We start from the raw sequence: 22,191 nt of genomic DNA, 5'->3' as shown, positions 1-22,191 counted from the left end.
GGGGAATGGGTTAACCCGGTGATGGGTAGTAAGGAGGGCACGTAGGGTCAAGAGGACCACCTTCTGAATTTTATGAGCTACAAGCACATTTCCGTATTAACATAAGACTAGTAGAGTCATTTACATTCTAGGTACTGAGTAATTTATGCAAAAACCTTTAACATTAGCCAAAATATCTTTCCAAAAAGCAAATCTATTTTGAGATCTAAACATATGCTATTTCTTAAGTCATCAAGGCCACACACATATACACGTGCACACGTACACATAGGAAAGAACAGTTTTGTCCAGGGAAAGGAAACAGAAAGTTTAACAAAGAATAAGGCAGACTTCTTCATTTAATCTTCATTTCATTTCCACTTAATATTGGCAGTTGTCTAGAAGTTTGGTGGCTATAACATTCAGTTGATAGAGAGTTCTCACTAAGACATTATTTCATTCTCAACAGCTGCTGGGAAGGTAGTCCGTGGAGGCATGACCCACGCAAGCCTGTGGGCTTGGAGTCAGTGCATGCCTTGTTTTCCATTACTTAGCGTTTTATAACACAGACAGTCCGCCAGACCATTTGCTGGTCATTGAACAACTTACTTTGCCCAATAATTCGTCTTTGTGTTTCCAATCTCTAGTTTTTTATAACCAAAATATTTCTACTCTCTTCTACAGCTGACTTTAATTTTACAGTTATAGACACAGGCCATGGGTTGGAAGAGTCTGTAGGGCTGCTGTAACAAAGTACCACAGACGGGGTGGCTGAAACAACTTATTTTCTCACAACTCTGGAGGCCTTGCACAATTTCTCACCAATCTGGTTTCCTTTGAGGCCTCCCTCCCCTGGCCTGTAAATGGCTGTCTTCTCCCTGTGCCATCATATGGTCTTCCTGCTGTGGTTGTGCTTCTCTGTGTCCTAATCCCCCCTTCTTCACAGAACACCAGTCATATTGGATTAGAGCCCATCCTAATGACCTCATTTTAACTTAATTACCTCTTTAAAGACCCTATCTTTACATACAGTCACATGTGAAGATACCGGTGGTTAGAATTTCTACATATGAATTTGCAGGGGACGCAATTCAGCTCATGACACTGGTAGTTCTCCTTGTCCTGAGTTGAATTTTGTTCTGTCACCTCCACCTCAGAAACCCACCCTCTCATCCACGGAAGTCTTTAGGGGGCAGTGGGAGTATCTGTGTGAGTGGATAATTACCACCTAGCCACCTAATTCCTGTTTTCCGGGGCTGAAGCCATAGATGTTTTCATAGATGTTCCCTTCCATAATCCACAGTGTAATTTTTGGAAGGGAGATGAAGAAAAGAATTCACATAAACTGAGCACCTCGCTTTGCAAGCCTGTGTCTTTTACATACTGTGTTTCACTGAAAACTCTCAGCCTTATGAGATGGGTATTATTATCCCAGTTTTAGAAATCCAAAAAATGAACTCGGAGTTTAATTAGCTGGTCAAAAAGTCACACAATTATTAATGAAAAAAAGAGTGATCGTTAATGGTGTCAAGAGCTCCTCTTGATAATCTGGCATAATCCCAAAATTTATTTTCCCTTCATTATGTTTTGGGCAATTCTCAAGCCTGTATTATGCATTGAAAGAAAAGTTCTTTTCCTTCTCCTCCTTCTTCTTCCCCTTCTTCTTCTCCTTCTTACCCTTACCCTTCTCATTTTCCTTCTTCTTCTTTTAATTTTAGTTAGTTAACATTTAGTGCAGTATTGGTTTCTAGAGTACATACAACACCCAATGCTCATCACAACAAGTGCCTACTTTGGTCCATATTCCTACCCATTTCCTTGACTTTTTTCAATATTTGAGTTTCCTGGTCCTTACTTCCCCTGTTCTGAGATTGCACGTGCCTCCCATTCTCCAGTTTGTTTCCCTACACCACCTGATCCATGGTTCTCTGGAGAAACATGCTAATTTCTAGGCTCTGGTAACAAAGGGGGAAAATAATGGAGGAAAGGATATCAGTGGAGAAAAACATTCTTTCCCCACTTGTTGTCTGCATTTTGCCTCCTAATCCTCCTTCTCCCCACTACACTCCCACTGAAGCCGTGTCTACTTTGATTCAAATCTAAGTCAGTGTTCATACTGGCCACCTGTACTATGGGTTCAGTAATCAGAAGCTGGGACAACAATTTTAGCTGCCTTTCAAACTGATATTTCTGAGAGCCAATCTCATTCCTACAAAATAATGATCAGGAAGGCCATATTCCTTCTATCAGAAACTTTTCTGGTACAGAATTCATGATGCCAAAGGGAACTTGCCCCTAAGAATTTGAGCCACATTAAGGACGTTAAGGTTTTAAAAAAAAACAAAACCAAACAATCTGTTCTGGTCAGAAAAATGAACTCTTATTCCCACAAATATTATATGTAGACTCACTTGAAGTTTTAATTCTAAACACTAAGTACTTCTAGCATGACGGGAGCCTTATCTAGCTGTGGGGTAACTAATCATTCCACCCCAGTCTTTAGATTGCATGTGGTCATTTGGTCTGCTGAAATCATATTGATCAGGTAAACCGGAATAGCCATGAAACTTGGTCTGTATCCATCCTCCCTGGAAGATTTGCCACTTTTTTCGCAGGAGAAAATTGGAGCATATCTATGCAGTAGGGTGACAGTGGACCTACAGTTTACCTGGATATCTGAGTGAAGCCGCCCACGAGAATGGGTGGTGGGGACAACAAGTAAGGGATTTCTTCAAACTTATTTAACCAAGCCCATGGGAGAAAAGTATATCCAGAAAGGAAGATGAAACTTAAATCATTACTCAATCAACGTAGCTAGAATTTCATCAACTCAGATCCGCATCTCTTTTGGATAGAACATTTGCTGCTAGGGCCTCCCAGATGATAATTTGCAAAAAGCCAAGACCATGTCATACTTCCTTACATATATGATTAGGTATTATTGTATAGTCCCCATTTCTCATTCTGACTATACTGTCCCTTTAAGCCTGTGACTCTTAAGTCCTGAGTAATTCAGCAAATTCATTCTTTCATCTTATGTACATATTTCTTTGGTAAAGGAGGCGGATAATTCCCTGGCGGATCTGCTTGGTCTTCACACTGTAAATGATGGGGTTCATCACAGGAGGTGCCAACAGGTAGATATTGGCCATGATAACGTGGACCAGCGGAGAGGCATGCTTCGCAAATCGATGAGTCATAGATACTCCAACCATGGGGACATAAAGGACCAGAACAGCCAGTATGTGGGACAGACAGTTATTGAGGGCCCGGAAACGCTCAGTCCAGGAGGCTGTGCCCAAGATACTTTTCAGGATGAATGCGTAGGAGAGCACAATGAGCAGAGGGTCCATCACAATAATGAGCAAAACCAGAGCAAATCCATACCAGCTGTTGACCCGGATGTCAGCACAGACCAGGCGGATCATATCCTGGTGGAGGCAGTAGGAGTGAGAGAGAAGGTGGGAGCGGCAGAAGGGCAGGCGCTTGAGCAGGAAAAGGGAAGGGAGAACAGCCAGAACACAGCGGCAAACGATGGCTAACCCGATCCTGCCAATGACTTTACTGGTGAGGATGGTGGCGTAATGCAGGGGACGGCAGATGGCCACATAGCGATCAAAGGACATGGCCAGCAACACAGAAGATTCCATAAAGGAGAATGTATGAATGAAAAATACCTGTGCAAAGCAAGCTTCAAAGCTGATCTTACGAATGCTGAACCAGAGGAGCTGCATGACTGTGGGCAGGGTGGTGAGGGTGAGACCCAGGTCAGTGAGGGCCAGCATGGAGAGAAATAGGTACATGGGCTGGTGGAGGGATGGCTCTGTGCGGATGACAGCGAGAATGGTGGTGTTACCCATGATGGAGACGGTATAGAGGCAGCAGAAGGGGATGGAGATCCAGATGTGAGAGGCCTCAAATCCAGGGATGCCCGTGAGGATGAAGTAGAAAGGGGCCTGGGTACTGTTATACACCGTGGACATGACTGATGAATATAGCTTCGTGCTCAGGGTCTTTGCTCAGAGAGAATCAGAAACATTAGAAACAATCTTTGTCTTTACCTCGTTTGATCTAAGCTCTTTCCAAACAAAAGTTCAGAGTTACTGCGTGTTAGCTAAAGAAAGTTTCAGGAACACCATGGTTGGTCTTCCTTGACCTGTCTCTGTAGAGATTCCTTCCATAGAATGCAACACATATGAACTCATGAGCAACTCTTTATTTTTTCTGATTCTATTTTCTCACTCGCAATCAGTTCTTAGTGCCCTGGAATCTGCTTTTCATCTAAATCATGTTATCAATACTATTCTCACAATGACTGAACGTGACATCTTACACACAAATGTCTTGGCTAATATCTGGTCCTCATTCTTTTTTTTAAAATGTTTTAAAGATTTTATTTATTTATTTGACACAGAGAGAAACACCGAGAGAGGGAACACAAGCAGGGGAACAGAGAGAGAGAGAAGCAGGCTTCCCACCAAGCAGGGAGCCCGATGCAGGGCTCGATCCCAGGAACCTGGGATCATGACCTGAGCCGAAGGCAGACGCCTAACAACTGAGCCACCCAGGCGCCCCTGTTCCTCATCCTTTTTCTCCACTGTCTGCTTTTGAATCTCCCTTTGACTATTCTAACAGTATTCTCACCTGCTTCACATCATCACCAACTCTTTCTCTTTTATTCGCTTCATTATTCCCCTCAGTCAGTCTTTATTTCTCATCTGCCTTATTTTCATTACTTGATATCATCTGCTACCAAGGCTTTCATGTGTATCAAAATATAACTTTATATCAAAGTATAACTGGAAGCCAAGGGCAGCGTGCACGGGAAAGGAGAGGGAGGAAAGACCAAGTGAGGACAACCATGTGCCTAGGTTCAGGCGCTGCTCAAAGGGGATCACCTTATTAGTTCTTTTCAGCCCCTACCAGTAGCCTCCACCCCTCCTTCTTTCCCTGAGCATTCACAGAGGAGTCTTACCTGTGGTTTCTCCTGTCTGGTGGTACCTTCTTCGCTCTCTGCAGCTTCTGCTTTCTTTGTTTGGCTCACAGGGTCGATCTGTTATAGGCTCCTGCAAATCTCTGGCTGGAAGGTGGAAGGAGGCATGGCAGGTCCCCTCAGGGTTACATGAAGAGGCATCTTGAGACCTGGCATCCCACTGGGAGGCCAGGAAGTCAGCTGTGTGCATGAGAGTCTTTGCTGCGCCTGTTCCCCTCAGAGAGCACCAAGTCACGCCACCACACTGAAGTCCTGTCCTTATAGCTTGTTGAATGTGGATTTGAAACTACGTGCTTATGCTTGGGAATGTACAATCCCTCAAAAAAACTAGTTCTGAGAAACTTTCACGTGTCAGCAGTCTGAGGCTAGGGCAGAGTTATTGGACGGGGCAGGAGAGCTGCAGGTCAAAGGAATATTGTACACCACTTTCAAGGGGCATTCACCCTGCAGTGAACCTCTGGAAATACAAAGAGAATTTTTTTCTAATATATTTATAAAATAAGTAAATGGTGAAAGCCGCCTCAAAAGTGAAATAAGAAGGAAGATTGTTCAATTATTAGTTTGCTGTATGGTGACTCACTTCACAATTCATACAAAACTAAATTTCAAATGGAAAAAGTATTCTAATTAAATCACCTCACAATAAATAGAGAAAACCATGTAAGCATTTCCATAGCTCATCGCAGAGGACTCTAACCTTAGCAGCAATAGAAAAATCACAAAGGAAAAGTTGAGTGAATGTGAGCACAAAAAATTAAACCTTTCTGTATAACAGAAAAATAATGACATTTAAAATAACCTTCTAAAAATATTTATAAAAAGCATGCCATAGAAGGAATTGATACCTTAAATAGAGAAAATAATGTCAATATTTAGCAATACCAACACCACAATAGGTTAACAGGAAGACCGTAACAAAGTTCACAACAAAAGGGAAAACACAACCAACAAGCATATTGCAACATGCTTTACGATACAACGTGGATCACAGCACCACCTTACCCAGGAGGCCAGTAATGGAAAGTGAAATCATGTCGTCAGCGTGTTTAACCTTTCAAAGTAGCCAGAGGTTTTTATGACAGCGTGCTGTACAGATAGGACATAACCGTGCGGAAAACACTGTATGTTACTGATAGAAGTGATACATGTGAGTATAATTGCCACTTTAGATCATTCTCCTGCTTTGAATCATAAAATTCATTTCTGGGATGCAATGATAAGGAAATCATTTTGAATGAGAATAAAATTTTATTCTAAAAATATGTTACTTAGCCTTATCTGTAATGCAAAAAAAAAAAAAAGCAGAAAGAGACCACGTGGTCAAAAATATTAAGCTGTGTGTATGTGTGCACAATGTATATACTTTTATCACATACATATCATGATCATGAACATAATAAACATTATGCAACTGCATTTGTTTTCCAAAGATTATAGTTTATAATTCGTGCTATATAGTGATGGAAATAGCAGTGAGCTTATTGCATGGCTCTGTGCTAAGAGGCTGTGGGAAGTTGGCACTTACTGAGATACGGATGGTGCTGGAAAATAAGTGTGTGTGTGTGTGTGTGCGTGCATGTGTGTGTGTGTGTGTGTGTGTCGGGGTGGTGGTGGTGGGATGTCACTAGTGCAGAGGGTGTCAGGCAATTAGCACAGTTTTAGACATACTGAGTTTGAGATGATGCTGAGCCATCCTAATAGAGATGAAAATTGGTAGGTGATTCTGGGGAACAAGAGAGAATTTTAACCTGTGCATCTAGATTTGGACATTACATGTACACATTAAAGGTAATGGATGCCCTGATTGCTAGAGAGAAAGAAGAGAGGGAAAAAACAAAGGGCTTAGAGAGATTCCTGAAAATTGTGCCACTTGATAACCGTGTGATGATAGGAATTTCACTTACCTCTTTAAGCCTAAAACACCTAACTTTTACATTTATATGGTGTTTCTTTCCCGTGGGGATATTGTCATGATTTAATTCCATAACTTGAACCATCCAGTTATCAGTGGTTGCTTTCGTACCCCATTAATAACAATCATGATAATAACAGCAACAGCAGGATGTGAGTAATGAGGAGCGACAAAGAGGGATTCCATGCTGAGAGTTGTTCTGTTTGTTTAAACCTGTTACGATTATCCGCCCTTGGAAAAAGGGAAAGTTAGGGCCATGGGATACGTGTAATATGTACTTTAAATGCTCTCGTGTAGGTCACAAAAGCAGATTGTCCTCAGCAGCAGATTATTATTGCTATTTCAGTGTATCTGTTCTTTTGAGTCACACAGAAAATTAAATTATGTAGCAAGAAAAAGACATCTTTTCTAATAACTTAGTCTTAAAAATAAGTAAGAGTGAGCTATGGACTCTGATCTCACGACTTGAGAGAAGAGGAGTCTCTAGTCCTTTGACAACGGATGTGGCGCACGTCCTAAGTGGGTTGTGCTCTGAGACCAGATTCGACTCCCTGGCAGCCCCCTTGGATATGGCGCAAAAACTGGGACTGCATCCTATTGATGAAAATCCACTGGACCTAAGAACAGTTTTTTGAGACACAGCAAAAGAGGTGGTGGGATATTTATTTAAGAATTCATTACAGACTCTTAAAAGATGAAGACTTCCTAAAAGAATTATTAATCTCCATGCAGTTTTGAGGCTTCATTCTCTTTATTCCTGAATTGTTTCTGTTACGGAGAACGATGTGTGTCATCGTGCTTAGTGTCTGAGAGGTGAGAGGTGGGAGGCGTAGCACAGGAGATATCCTAGATCTACCGGGAGGGGTGGTGGGCATATCCACCCCCTCCATAGGCTACACACCCGTGGTTAACCGATGAAAATACCATGGAATTCCATATATTAAGAGCAATCCTCACACCAAACCGTGGTGTTTCTTTATTTGCATTGAGACCTGCTTATCACAGGCCTGGCTCCTTACCCTCTACTGATCCTATTTCCAGTCCTACTGAGAATATTCCCTCGTGTTCCTCTAGCAAAGGTATTCCTGCAAACCTAAGGCGGTTTACAGATGTTTTCTATTTAATATTCATTAAAAGCAGTTTATGGGGGTATAATTATGCACATTTTACAGATGAAGAAACTGTACTTTCAAAAAGTTAAACTTTCTCAGCTCATTGATTAGAAAGTCATGATGATACATCAAAGGTACCCAAGAAAATAAAAGCACAGTTTGAGCCAGCTTAAGAAAAAACAAAACAAAAAACAACCAGGAAGAAGTCTAATTATAAACAATTCTCAGTTGTTTCTATACATTCACTCTTAACATTCAAGCTCTTCTTATGCTTCTCTCCAGAGTGTCTGTCTTAGAACTCTTACTTGCGTCTACCATGTTCTTTGAGCAATAATTTCTATCTCTGTGAATCCCTGGTTCCACCACTGAGCTTAAGGGAACCCTGCATTGAAAGTTAGTTCAACAGTTTCTCAAACACCAATGCTACTTCTACTTTGGCGTTGATATTTGGTGTTCATTTTTTCCAAGTAGTCATGATTCTCACAGTGGTTTTTCATTCTTTGGGTTAACCTCCTCTTTTATCAGAGTTCTCGTCAATTCTTATAGATTGAGATAACATGAGCCTCTGTGATTAATTAAAAGCTGATATTGGCTTTAGGATTTATTTATAAGAGCATGGCCATGTTATAGCTTAAGTAAATTTTTTTATACAGTAAGAGCATTTTGAGTGTATAAAGCAGAATCTTATACTTATTGCATACTTAATAGGAATGCCACTGTGAAGGAAGCAGAACAGGAATCACATATTAAATTAAATTTTTAATTTTTTTTCTCAAAGTCATATGGTTAGTTAAGAATAACGTAGGGTAAAACACTTTAGGTTTTTTTTAATTTCCAGTCAAGGAATTATGGTTTCTATTTATTTACATTACAAGCTTTTTGGACAATACCAATTCTTTCCGCCATCTGTGTTACATACACTTTTGATGGCAGTATGACTCCATGTTATTAAATAAAATGACTCTTATAATCCTAAATTTCAATCATTTGTACACTTTCCTTTGGAGCAGTAGATGGAAGATTCCCTGGCGGATCTGCTTGGTCTTCACACTGTAAATGATGGGGTTCATCACAGGAGGTGCCAACAGGTAGATATTAGCCATGATAACGTGGACCAGCGGAGAGGCATGCTTGGCAAATCGATGAGTCATAGATACTCCAACCATGGGGACATAAAGGACCAGAACAGCCAGTATGTGGGACAGACAGTTATTGAGGGCCCGGAAACGCTCAGTCCAGGAGGCTGTGCCCAAGATACTTTTCAGGATGAATGCGTAGGAGAGCACAATGAGCAGAGGGTCCATCACAATAATGAGCAAAACCAGAGCAAATCCATACCAGCTGTTGACCCGGATGTCAGCACAGACCAGGCGGATCATATCTGGATGGAGGCAGTAGGAGTGAGAGAGAAGGTGGGAGCGGCAGAAGGGCAGGCGCTTGAGCAGGAAAAGGGAAGGGAGAACAGCCAGAACACAGCGGCAAACGATGGCTAACCCGATCCTGCCAATGACTTTACTGGTGAGGATGGTGGCGTAATGCAGGGGACGGCAGATGGCCACATAGCGATCAAAGGACATGGCCAGCAACACAGAAGATTCCATGAAAGAGAATCCATGCAGGAAGAAGAACTGTGCAAAGCAAGCTTCAAAGCTGATCTTACGAATGTTGAACCAGAGGAGCTGCATGACTGTGGGCAGGGTGGTGAGGGTGAGACCCAGGTCAGTGAGGGCCAGCATGGAGAGAAATAGGTACATGGGCTGGTGGAGGGATGGCTCTGTGCGGATGACAGCGAGAATGGTGGTGTTACCCATGATGGAGACGGTATAGAGGCAGCAGAAGGGGATGGAGATCCAGACGTGAGAGCCTTCGAATCCAGGGATGCCCATGAGGATAAAGTAGTAGGGGGCTCCAGTGGTATTAGTTACTTCAGACATGGTTGTCGAATGCAAAACCAAAATCTGTGTGTTGCACAATAAGAAATTTTATCAGTGTGCTACTGCCATACAATCATTTTCTATTCTTTCATCTATGACCAAATAGGTGTCTGGAATTGATTTTTTTAAGTTTTTTTTTTTTTTCTCTTTTAAGATTTATTTATTTATTTGAGGGGGAGGGGCAGAGGGAGAGAGAGAATCTGAGCAGAGTCCCTGCATGGGGCTCCATTCCACAACTCTGAGGTCACGACCTGAGCCAAAATCATAAGACAGATTCTCAACTGACTGAAACATCCAGGCACCCCTGGAATTGTTTTTCATAAAACCATTGAGCAGTACCCTAGCCAGAACAGTAACAAACAATTATGGATTCTTTAGCCATAAATTTCTCTTTAAAATAACCTTATTTTTCCAGGTTTCGTACCAACATTACGCACGAAAATTTAGCATTCTGCTTTCTGCAAGCCTCGTAGTGCACTTCCCTCTAGCTCTTGCATAGATGTATATTACGCATAAACTTACAGATACTCATTTACTCACTGAAACGTTGGTCATCAATATTTCAAAAAACCTTCTAGTAACCAAATCAAGACACTTTTTAGTTCATCTTATACTTGACACACAGGAAAATAAGATTCTGGAGACAGCCTCCTTCTACTCAGATGGAAGTATGGTGACGTCCGGAGGTCTTCTTTGAGCAACAGTATGGATAATAGTGACCATTTTATTTGGGGCAGTAGAGTAGCAGACACCTGTAGAGGAAGGGTCATAGTTTGCTTTGTGCATGTTGAGTTTGGTGTTTGTAGGAGCTCTCCAAGACAAATGAAGATTTGACAGACCCATCCATATAAGGAAATGTACAATTAGCAATTGTGTAGATGGGGAAGAAAAAGCAAAGAAAACAACGAGGTACTGCTCGGAGAAGTGCGTGGAAAACAAAGCGAATGGGAGTCACAGAGGCCAAGAAGGTAAAGGGTGTGGTCACTACAGTTTAGTGCCGCTCAGGTGTGCAGTATAAGGAGGGCTGGAAAGCACCTGTTCAGTTTAAGGATGTAAATATAATGTAAAGTCTTCCCAAAAGACATTTCAGTAGAATGATGAGGGAAGCAGCCAAATTAAAGCGGCCTGAGGAGTGAATTAGCAGGAAAGATTGGACCATTTCTGAAGACCATGTGTTCTAAAGGGGGCGCTATACTGCCCCCAGGGGGTGAATACAGACTTGTATTTTTTAAATAAAAGAATTTATATAATGAGAGTGAATGAATAGTTACTAATTTTTCTCGAGTGTTCTGAGAAGGAAATCTGCGAACTTTCTTTAGAGGAAATACGAATGGGTTCCTAGTATTCATGGTGTCGAACTATATTCCCTGCTAACGTGTCTATAAATGCCAAACTAAGAATCCCTGGAAAATCATGAAACCCACGACTTCAGAAAATAAAATTAGGGGAAATGGGAAAAAAAGAAAATGAATATAGAAATGGAATTTTTTGAATCAGGAAAATTAAAAAGTATAAAAAAACATTCAAAAATTATTTTTTTGAAAGGATTGATGTAATTTGAAACCCTTTGGCAAGTCTGACTGAGAAAAAGAAATATAGGCAAATATTTAGAAATGAAATGTAAGGAGAGAGTTAAACTGTAAGGAAATTGCAGGGGCCAATGAGGGGTCATCTTAGCACCGACCATCCTTGGAGCAGTCTAGCCTCACCTTTGTGCTTTGTGCTTTCTTGTTCCTTCAGGGCTTCCTGGGCGTCTGTTCTCTGCCCTGTGGCTCAGTGTGGTTTTATGCCCCTGAAGATCCGGGCTGAAAGGCAGGAGGTGGATGGGGAAACCTCTGGAGGGATCTTACAGGAATATGAATATTGTGCCCTGAGACCTGAGGCCCTAAGGGATAGAACCAGGAAAAATAACAATACTAATGAATGTAAGAGCTCCTAACATTTACTGAGTGCTCAGCATGTACCAACAATTGAGCTAGCTGACTCAGGGAAAGGTGAAGTTGTTAGGTGACAAGGGAAAGACACACTGCATATCCTGGCAGATTTTTTTCTCAGTGATTATTAGTTCCCTTCTGCTTACTGCCATAGCCTCTGTGGTTTTGAGAGGGACTGCTTGTTGGCAGGATTGCCATTTGGTGTTGTACCTTGAATACAACCAAACTCAGAGTTGATACAGCTTGAAGATTTGGGGGAAGATATCCCAGATCTCTTGATAGATTCAAAAGTCAGAGAGGCAAAATGGATTTCTTTTTCCAGTGTCTTAACAGATGTTAGCCTCAACATCGTACTTTCCTTCAGGCAAGAAGGGCTATGATGAGTGTCATCTAGAGATGATTGACCTAAGGGTTAATACGTGACTTTATTTAGTTATACTTCTCTCTAGACAGTGAAAATCGGCAGCTCTTCACATGTTCACTGTGGAAGGCTCCTTGGTTTTCTACCATTGAAGGCACAGTGTTTCTGCAAATGTGCCTTGGCTTTGTGATTCCTCCCGCATCTGGCCTACTTGAATTTTAGGATCTATTCTGGTTCCAAGGAATATCCACCCCTACACCATTTCCACTGCTTCAAAAGGAGATTAGGATTATAGAGCAGAGCATAAAGTTATAAACGCTGAGAATGTAGAAATTAAATAACACAATTTAGTTGGTGGTGAGGTTGTGGAATGTAGGTGAGGTTCAGTGGGGTGGAGTCCGGAGCCGAGGACCAAGAAAGAATTCTTGAGGCGTCTTTGGTGCAAAATGGTGGTTTATTAGAGCACGGGGACAGGACCCGTGGGCAGAAAGCTGCACCGGGGTTGTGAGGGGCAGCTGATCATATACCATGGGGTTGGGGGAGGTAAGGAAAAAGGGAGGTTGAGAAAGTACTTTCATATGTTAAAGAAGACTCACAGGATACTGGATATCTGGTTATTGTCAAGCCAAGGCTGTCCCTCCGTCTAATGAGGCACTAACATGAAGACAGCTGGGAGTCTCCGCGAGGAATGTTACATTCCTCCTATCACAAGTCCTTGTCAATGGGCTCAGGTTTAAAAGATATTCTATTTTATTTACATTTCCTTCTGCCTCAGCCTCCCTCAATTTTATGGAGGGAATGGTAATGTTAGGGCTTCGGGAAACTGACTTATGGGTCTCTGGAAGTTAGGCTAGTGATAAGAAAGCTTCTTCCTTGTAAATCACTAGGACATGTGTAAACTGACAGACTCAGGTCTTGCAGGATTGTGATCTCTGTTAGTTAACTATTTGTTTTCCTTTCCTTAGCTTTAGAGCAGCCGGGAGTGACTGAGGAATGTCATGTACATCCCATGGTGGGGGAGGGGTTGCGGGGCGTCAGTTTCTGCTTTGTCCTCAGCTTGCCTTCCGTTCCCTCCTCAGTTGGGATGGTAGTATTACATTTGGGATGCAGTATTTGGTAGATGATTACTCCATCTTTAGTAGCTAAGGCTTAAAAGACTTAATTTAAGATTGAAAACTAAAGTTTTAAACTAGACACTAATCAGTAGAAAAGTAAAATGCCAAAATTGATAAAATATTGACTATACGATAATTCTTCAAGTTGAGATTGAATGAAGAGTACATGGGAATTCTTTATAGAAATTCTTTATAGAAAAAGAGAGCACTCTTTTTCAATGTACTCTATTTGAACATTTCCCTAATATAATGCTTTAAAATAAGATAGTAGGTAGAAGATGGTGGTGGACTGGGAAGTTCATTAATTTCATGATTGTTGATAGTAAGAGATTAGTAGATATTGTTTAAAAATAGAATATTAAATGTGTATGTTTTTGTATGGCTCACAAGACAAGGATTCTTTTTACATTTTTAAATGACTAAAAAACAAAAGTCAATGACATTTTGTGGCACATGGAAATTACATTAAATTCAAAATTCAGCATCCATATATAAAGTTTTATTGGAATACACTCATACTCATTGATTTATGTATTGTCTATGGCTGTTTTCATACTACAGTGGCAGAGTTGAGTAGTTTTGGAAGAAGCTGTATGGCCCACAAAAACCTAAAATATTTACTACCTGCACTTTTGTAGAAAAAAATTGCCAACCTCCGACCTAATAGGAAATGGACATAGGAGATAAATAAATTTCAAAGGAATGGAAATGTAAAATTTCTTGGTCATGTGAAAAGGTTCTCACTCTCACTTATAATAGAAAATAATGGAAATCAAATTGAGATAGTTTTTTTAATGCATCTTATTAACAAAAACCCAAAAATGTTAAGACAGTGATTGGCAAAGGTCTGAATGAAAAAAGCACTTGCACAGTTGCTGACAGGACTGTTAATAGGTACGACTTATATGGAGGTAAATGACAGCACTGTATCTGTCAAAATTAGGAACGCACAAAATCCTTTACTCAACGCTTTAATTCTGCTTCTATTCTTTTTAAAAAAAGATTTATTTATTTATTTTAGAGAGAGAGAGCACAAATAAGGGGAGGGGCAGAGAGAGAGGGAGACAAGCAGACTCCCTGCTGAGTGGGGAGCCCCAGGACTCAGGGCTCATCCCAGGGCCCTGAAATCATGATCTGAGCCAAAACCAAGAGTTGGATGCTTAACCGACTGAGCCACCCAGGTGCCCCAATTTAATTCCACTTCTAAAAATAAGTCAGTCGGAGAAAGACAAATACCATGAGTTCACCATGAATTTCCCATATGTGGAATTTAAGAAACAAATAATCATAGGGGAACAAAGAGACAAACCAAGGAACAGACTTTTCACTACAGAGAACAAACTGATGGTTATGGGGGGAAATGGGGGTGGGAAGTGGGTGAGGAAATGGGTGAAGTAAGTGATGGGGATTAAGGACAGCACTTGTGATGAGCACCGGCTGAGGTACGGAAGTGCTGAATCACCGTATTGTACACTTGAAACTGATATTACACTGCATGTTAACGACCTGGAATTTAAATAAAAACTTTAAAAAATTTAACATACAAACATATTTACATGTATGTAAATGGACATAGATACAAGATTATTCATGGCAATATTAACAAGAAAAAACCAAATGGAGGCAAGCTAGATATTCATGAACCGAGAACTGGTAAATAAATTCCTAGAATGTGCAATGTACCGGAGTCAACACAATGGAGTGTTATGTAGATGAAAACAAATGGTTGTGCTCTCACGTACTGGTTATGGATGGTCTCAAAGATACACGCTCATATGAAACATCAACTAGAGGGCAGTGCACAGTGTTCACTGGGGAAAAGTATAAACACACGTAATTCCTTGTTTACATATAAATGCTCGTATGTGTGTGTCTCCCGTTACTTTTTCTTTATGTTCATTTAGCCAACATATATAAATGCTTTTCTAAAGAGAAATGTAATACACTGAAAATGTTTGCTGACTTTGGGAAGGGAGACCAGAATCACTGAAATAGAGACTTGTGAATATATATATGTATTCAATAGGAAAATTCGGCTTTGTGAATCTCTAACATTGCCAATAATATTTCAACTGTGTTAATGTCTAACATTGTCAATAATATCTACATTAAAATGTAGACACAATTAATATTATTAATATGACAAATGACAACAGGAGGGATTGAATGATTAATAAAGCATGCTAAATTCTTTGTTTATTTGAAGATGAAGACATTTTGAATAACTTTTTTTTTTAAAGATTTTACTTATTTATTTGACAGAGAGAGAGACAGCCAGCGAGAGAGGGAACACAAGCAGGGGGAGTGGGAGAGGAAGAAGCAGGCTCATAGCGGAGGAGCCTGATGTGGGGCTCGATCCCATAACGCCGGGATCACGCCCTGAGCTGAAGGCAGACGCTTAACAACTGAGCCACCCAGGCGCCCCTTGAATAACTTTTGACTTTGTAAACTATATATGTTTGCATTTTATTTGTAGAATAAAAGTACAATTTGTAACTCCAAAATAAATAGGGAAAATACTTTAAAAATATTTTATATCTGAGAGAAGACAGAAAAGGAAAAAATATGTAAATCAAAATATAGAAACCAGATAAGTTGAACAAATGTATTTGTTTCAAGTATTAATAATAATGCAAGTATAGACTCACAGTGACAGATAAATGAGTGGAAGATAGTAACAGGTGAAAAGGTTTTCAAAAATGAAATCTAGAGGGGCACCTGGGTGGCACAGTGGTTAAGCATCTGCCTTCGGCTCAGGGCGTGATCCCGGCATTATGGGATTGAGCCCACATCAGGCTCCTCCGCTATGAGCCTGCTTCTTCCTCTCCCACTCCCCCTGCTTGTGTTCCCTCTCTCGCTGGCTGTCTCGTCTCTGTCGAATAAATAAATAAAATCTTTAAAAAAATGACATCTAGAAAGCATATGGATGACTGGTAACTGACTTTGTAGCACAAGGAAATTGACATGATTTTACTAAAGAGGAACCTACTTAATTGACTACAGAGGGACAAGTGAACAAGAAGCTAAGCAAATCTAAGAACTCCAAAAGTTTCCCGAACTTGGAACTCAGGAAGGCAGATGTACAGGACTCCAAACTAGAGACTTTGTGAAAATTAGTGTGAGGATAAATTAGATGCCAAAATTCACTCCTTCTCACCACACAAGCCCATGATTAGAACACTCTCAGAATGTCAGATTGCATTTTTATACACATTTTTTAAAAAGATTTTGTTTATTTGAGAGAGAGAGAGAGTGAGTGAGAGAAAGAGAGAGAGAGCATGAGGAGGGGGAATGGCAGGAGAAGCAGGCTCCCCACTGAGCAGGGAGCCCAATGTGGGGCTCGATCCTGGGACTGCAGGATCATGACCTGAATGGAAGGCAGATGCTTAACCAACTGAGTCACCCAGGAGCCCCTTTATACACATTTTTATTAGGATACAATATTCATAGATAAAGGTACCCACTTTTAAGTGTATAGCTTACATTTGATGTAATCTCAATTGAAATGCCAACAGCATTTTTCACAGAACTAGAACAAAGAATCCTAACACGTGTAGAGAATCACAAAAGACCTTGAATAGCCTAAGGAGTCTTGAAAGAGAAAAACAAAACTAGAGGCATCAGGATTCCAGACTTCAAGTTGTATTACAAAGCTGTAGTAATCTAAACAGTATGGTACTGGCATACCTTTTAAAAAATCCATATTAAAAAGCTTTATTTGTGTGTGGGAGTATTATAAGGTCTATTTTAAATTGGTTTTAAACATAGTTCTCGAAAGTACAAAGTAGAGCAGAGACAGAGGCAGAAAAAAAAAATTTCTAAGCTCCATGCGGGAAGGGACATGTCTCTTTGGTCAGGACTTTACCTTTGGGGCTTAGATTTGTGTTTGATCCATGCATGTGCTCAGTTAGTGCTATTTGCTCTTGGATGGATAGGATAGGTTTGAGCAAAATGCAAACTTATCTAAGCACCAGTTTTTCATCTAAAAAAAATCACGTTAAAGAAGGTGGGAAGTGGGGGTTGTGGAAAGTGATTGAAACGACAAATATAGAGTGCTTAGTATACATTTGCATCGCAAAAGTCTTAGTTCTTGTCCCTGAAAATATACATGTGAAATTTCTACATTATTTCAAATGTCCACAAAGAAATAACCAACCAGACCTAAATGAATAAATAAATAAATAAATAAATAAATAAATAAATAAATAACTATACTTAAGGGGCATGCTCGGGTTTTTAAAAGATTCTGTATCCTGGGTGGGAGACTTCAGAATTTTACATAACAAACAATATTTGTAATCTTTGTCACTCTCAACTGGGAGCCCTGGTGAGGTTGAGCAAATACCAGCCAGAGTCAGTACTGGAAACCTCCTTTAAACTGGTTAGTGTATCCTCCTGCTACTGAGATCAGGTACCAACAACTCAAGAGAATGTAATCCATTTCACATCCCTGTTCCCTAGAACAGAGGGCTCGATAGATTTCCTAGGACACCTTCCAACTCCTGATTACCTTTCACTTATAGGGAGAGTTATGTTTTCATAAGCAATCCTTCCAGCATTCCTGCTCCAGCTAGGTCGAGGTAATGAAAAGCCTCATGTAACACAGCATTTAAAAAATAACATCAATTCTTTACACTGTTGTGTCACAGACGGTCTACCCCACTGGTACCCCACTCCAGTTTATTGCTAGATTTTGCAGACCCTCCATCAGATAACATATTTTAAAGTAACACCATTTGCATAACACGCAAGCTAGGACCACCTGTGATTATAGAGAGAAGTCCACTCCAACTTTATCCTATGTCTAAAGTCTGGCTCTTTTCTGGGAGAACATTCGGACAATGCCATGATGGATCTCTTTGGTCTTAATGCTGTAGACAATGGGGTTGATAACAGGTGGGAAAAAGAGATAAGCATTGGCCATCATAGCATGCACCAAAGGGGACATGTGGAGTCCAAAGCGATGTACCATAGATAAACCAATCATAGGCACATAGTAAGCGAGCACGGCACAGATATGTGATCCGCATGTGTTGAGTGCCTTCCTCCGTCCCTCCCCAGTGGTGATACTCAGTACAGTGTGGAGTATGAGCCCATAGGAAACCACAATAAGCAGTGAATCCAGCCCAAAAGTGGAGGTAACAATGAAAAGCCCATAGATGTTGTTGACAGAAATGTCCCCACAAGGTAAATGGATAAGGTTGGGGTGGAGGCAATAGGAATGAGAGAGGACATTATGACCACAGAAGGGCAGATGCCTTAACAGCATGGGCAACGGGGCCATGAGAATAATGCTTTTCAGCCCCATGATAGTTCCTGTGCCAAAGATACGGGGCAGCGTGAGGATGGCTGTATAGCGCAGTGGATTATAGATGGCCACAAATCGGTCCACAGACATGGCCAGCAACACGGCTGACTCCAAAATGGAGAAAGAATGGATGAAGATCATCTGAAAAAGGCAGGCATCAAAACTAATCTCAGTGATGCCAAAAAGAAAGATGCCTAGCACCGTAGGGAGAGTAGATGCAGAGACACCAACCTCAGCCAGTGCCAACATGGCAAGAAAGAGGTACATGGGCTGGTGCAGGGCAGGGTCTGTTTTGATGACGTGAAGAATGGTGCCATTCCCAAGGAAGATGATGACGTATATCAGGCAGAAGGGGATGGATATCCAGATGTGCTCTGCCTCCAGCCCTGGGATGCCAACCAGAATGAACGTTGTAGGCAAGAACTCCAAAGAGCCATTGGAGTTCTTCATGTTGAAATCTCATCCCATGGGATCAGTCCTACCTTAAAGATTAGAAATAAGCTAGTGAGATCACATTATAATGGAGAAAGACTTCTGGACACTGAGGGAAGGGAAAAAGAAAACAAAGCTTACAGATTGAGGTGGCCATAGGTCTCTGGTCTGAAAATTGACAAGATGGCCACCATCAGGAAATTCCCGGTCTTAAGGGGGTTACAGTCTCCATCAGAGTAAAGTTCAAAGCTGATAGAAAAATATCCCTCTAAATCGTACTTCACTTGGGATCTGCCAAGGGAAAAATGGCTGTCTTGTCTTGGTGTGCAGATCCCTTGGTCTCAGAAAGCTGCTGGGGAGACAGGCATGTGTAAGCAATTTCAGTTTTAAGGTGTGGACTAATGTCAGGAATTGGTGGACAAAGATATTATTGGTAAATATGGAGATAAGGCAAGCAGCACGGTACATGAAAACAGCTAAAAATACCTGTTGAATGAATGTAGACATACGGAATAATTGAGGTTCAAAGCAAGGCTAAGAAGTGGCAGTGACCAGAGCTGGGAGCAAATGATTGGAAAATTAACTAGAAAAGAATGGAGTTTGAATCCACACTCGGTTTAGCTGTTCTGTGCTTTGAAAGGATTGGGAAGCAACTGAAAAGATTATGTGGAAAGGACAGAATGAGGCAAGAACCAAGGCTGTTGGATTTGCATGCAGACTTTAAAGCTCATGAAAATATTCTGTCCTGATGATACACAGAATCTCTCAACTCACAGTTCTCCAAGACAATCTTCCTGATCCATCGGGCCTTCTTTCTGACTCAGACACACCTGTGATACACTGCAACAACTTTGGGAACCGAAACAGACTTTCAAGGAAGATTCTCCTGCGCAGGGGAGGAAGGCAACAGAGAGGAGGGGAAAACCACTTCAAAACCGTCTATACGTTAGGCTCAGGTCTGTCTGGGTTGGCACAGAAATCATAGTAGGATCCTGGCCTAACAGGGCAGGAAGGACCTCTGGAGGTATTTTCGATTAATTCATCCAAGCACACGCGTGCACGCGTGCACAGACACGCACACACACACACACACGCAAACCTGCTGACATATTTGCATGTGCATACATTTCCACACTTGCTGAAATCTTGTCTTCATCTTTCCTGATGAGGATTCCTCACTCAGCCACTGCTGAACGTCCGAGGACCCCACTATTACATGCTGGTTGTTATTTAGTTCTCTGCAGGCTAAGGGGACACCCAGTCAAGTCAAGAACTGACATGAGTAAAAATTAATATATCCATGGGTGGCTTATTTTATTAAACTAATTTCATTTGCTTACAAAGGTGGTGGAGTTAACTACTACAAGCACACTAGTTATACAGTATTTTGTGGGACAAGGGCACACAGACATAGCCAACTTCATACAGAGCCCATTAGACAACTGGATTTACAGCAATTTTTAAAAATAAGAATGGCAAAGCAGCTTTGTTTTCAGAAACAAATGGAAGGATTATAGTGTTCAACCTTCACATGCTTGAGTCTCCACACAGAACGCAACCAAGTCTTACATTTGTAACAGCCCTTTCAACATGCACTTGATCTTCTCTATGTTGGTTGCAAGTTTTATCTTCATTCCCAGTTATGCCAATTCCCTTGCTATTTACAAAGAAAAAGCCTTCCTGGTTATTGTCAGAAACTACCATTTAGTTTACCTCCTCCACTCGTCAGCAAACTGCAGAGACAATGCACACCCATAAGCAACCAGCACTCCATCGTGCCGTGCACCTTGCGGGACCCTGGAGACACAGTCCTGGCGCTACTCAGAAAATCTCTGCAACTTTCAACCACGTGTCAAAGAACACACCCTCTCTCACGTACATGCAGGCACAAGGATCACACTCGGAAGCCCTCTCTCTAATCTAGTTACAGTTATGTTAAGTGCTACAGAAAAAAAAAAAAAAGAAGAAGGAAGGAAAGGAAGGAAGGAGAGAAGGAAGGAAGGAAGGAAGTGAAAGAGAGAAGGAAAGGAGGAAGGAAAGGAGGGAGGAAGGAGGATAGGAAGGAGGAAGGAGAAAGGAGGGAGGGAGAAAGGAAGTGTGGAAAGAAGGAAAGAAAAAAAAATTCAGGATATGGGAGGGACCTAGAGGGAAAAACCTAATTTGTTCTGAAAAATCAGGGATATTATTATTATTAAAAAAAAAAAATATATATATACACACACACACAGGAAAGTGCTGTATATATAATCCTCCAATAAAACTAGCCACTTTTTATTATTTCAGTTTCTGTAACAGGAAACTTCACTATACTGTTTCCCTTGGGAAATTATATTTAGAACATAAATGGCAGAATTTGATCTATATTTGAAGACATATTTTCAAATATCTGTAGTTAAGTTGTTGGTGTTATTTGTGTCCATCCATCTAAACTCTGCACCAGTTCTAATAAAACTTTTTCTGGGAGAAAAAAAAAAAAAGAAAAGAAGAAAAATCAGGGAACGCTTTCCTTGAGAAGTGAGGTTTCAGCTGAGGCCTTAGGAATTCGAATTTTCCTGAGCTAAATGGAGAGGTCGGGGGATGTGATGCAGGAACCAGTGACCGTGGCAGTGGGTGCCTAGGACTGTACTCTGACCAGGGCTGAGAGAAAACATGGAGAGAAGGAAACTATGGACATGCTAGGATGTTAAAGTCATTGTTTGCTTTCATAAATTTTACTTTCATGAAAATATGAGAGGAAAACCTGACAAAATCCAAGCCCATGGCCTGCCCGAGTACAGGATCCCTGTGCACCTACCGTGGCCTGATGAGGTCGCCTCAGCAAGAGTTAGCTTAGGAGAAACTGCAGTGAGCTGAGCTAAAACTTCAGGTTGGGACATTTAGGGACAAGTTATTGACCTCAAGACATGGTCACACATGTCAGAACTTCCCACGGCTGAGGGACTTAGAGGACACTAACATTCCCCACTAGCTATGGGGAGCTTATCTTCTTCCCTCTCCTCCCAAGGCCCAGCGTGTCTTTCTTAACCTTGTCAGTGGACCAAAGTTGGTCTGCCTCTGGGTGGAGCGGGTATTTCTCCTGTGTGTGGCCTCACCACACCCTTGATCCCACGG

General features: G+C 41.2%; 3 protein-coding genes across 3 annotated transcripts; all 3 read right to left on the bottom strand.

Annotated features, from left to right (window-relative positions):
- Positions 1–3,008: 3,008 nt before the first annotated feature.
- LOC125282493 (olfactory receptor 51Q1-like) lies at positions 3,009–3,971 on the bottom strand. The gene has a single exon (XM_048217402.1). It carries the CDS (start codon positions 3,960–3,962, stop codon positions 3,009–3,011), a length of 954 nt encoding a protein of 317 aa, XP_048073359.1. The 5' UTR covers positions 3,963–3,971.
- A 5,008-nt stretch (positions 3,972–8,979) lies between these two features.
- LOC125282504 (olfactory receptor 51Q1-like) lies at positions 8,980–9,942 on the bottom strand. The gene has a single exon (XM_048217439.1). The coding sequence runs from the start codon at positions 9,928–9,930 to the stop codon at positions 8,980–8,982; it is 951 nt and encodes a 316-aa protein (XP_048073396.1). The 5' UTR covers positions 9,931–9,942.
- Positions 9,943–18,144: 8,202 nt separating this feature from the next.
- On the bottom strand, positions 18,145–19,098 carry LOC113248283 (olfactory receptor 51J1). The gene has a single exon (XM_026489646.2). It carries the CDS (start codon positions 19,096–19,098, stop codon positions 18,145–18,147), a length of 954 nt encoding a protein of 317 aa, XP_026345431.2.
- Between the last annotated feature and the right edge of the window lie 3,093 nt (positions 19,099–22,191).

This window comes from Ursus arctos, unplaced genomic scaffold, assembly GCF_023065955.2.
Source record: "Ursus arctos isolate Adak ecotype North America unplaced genomic scaffold, UrsArc2.0 scaffold_22, whole genome shotgun sequence".
NCBI classification, from domain to species: domain Eukaryota; kingdom Metazoa; phylum Chordata; class Mammalia; order Carnivora; family Ursidae; genus Ursus; species Ursus arctos.
This window is presented reverse-complemented; position numbering and strand designations above follow the sequence as displayed.

What these genes read in the sequence shown, in the direction of transcription:
- LOC125282493 (XM_048217402.1), bottom strand. Translation starts at nt 3,962, where the DNA reads ATGTCCACGGTGTATAACAGTACCCAGGCCCCTTTCTACTTCATCCTC.
- LOC125282504 (XM_048217439.1), bottom strand. Translation starts at nt 9,930, where the DNA reads ATGTCTGAAGTAACTAATACCACTGGAGCCCCCTACTACTTTATCCTC.
- LOC113248283 (XM_026489646.2), bottom strand. Translation starts at nt 19,098, where the DNA reads ATGAAGAACTCCAATGGCTCTTTGGAGTTCTTGCCTACAACGTTCATT.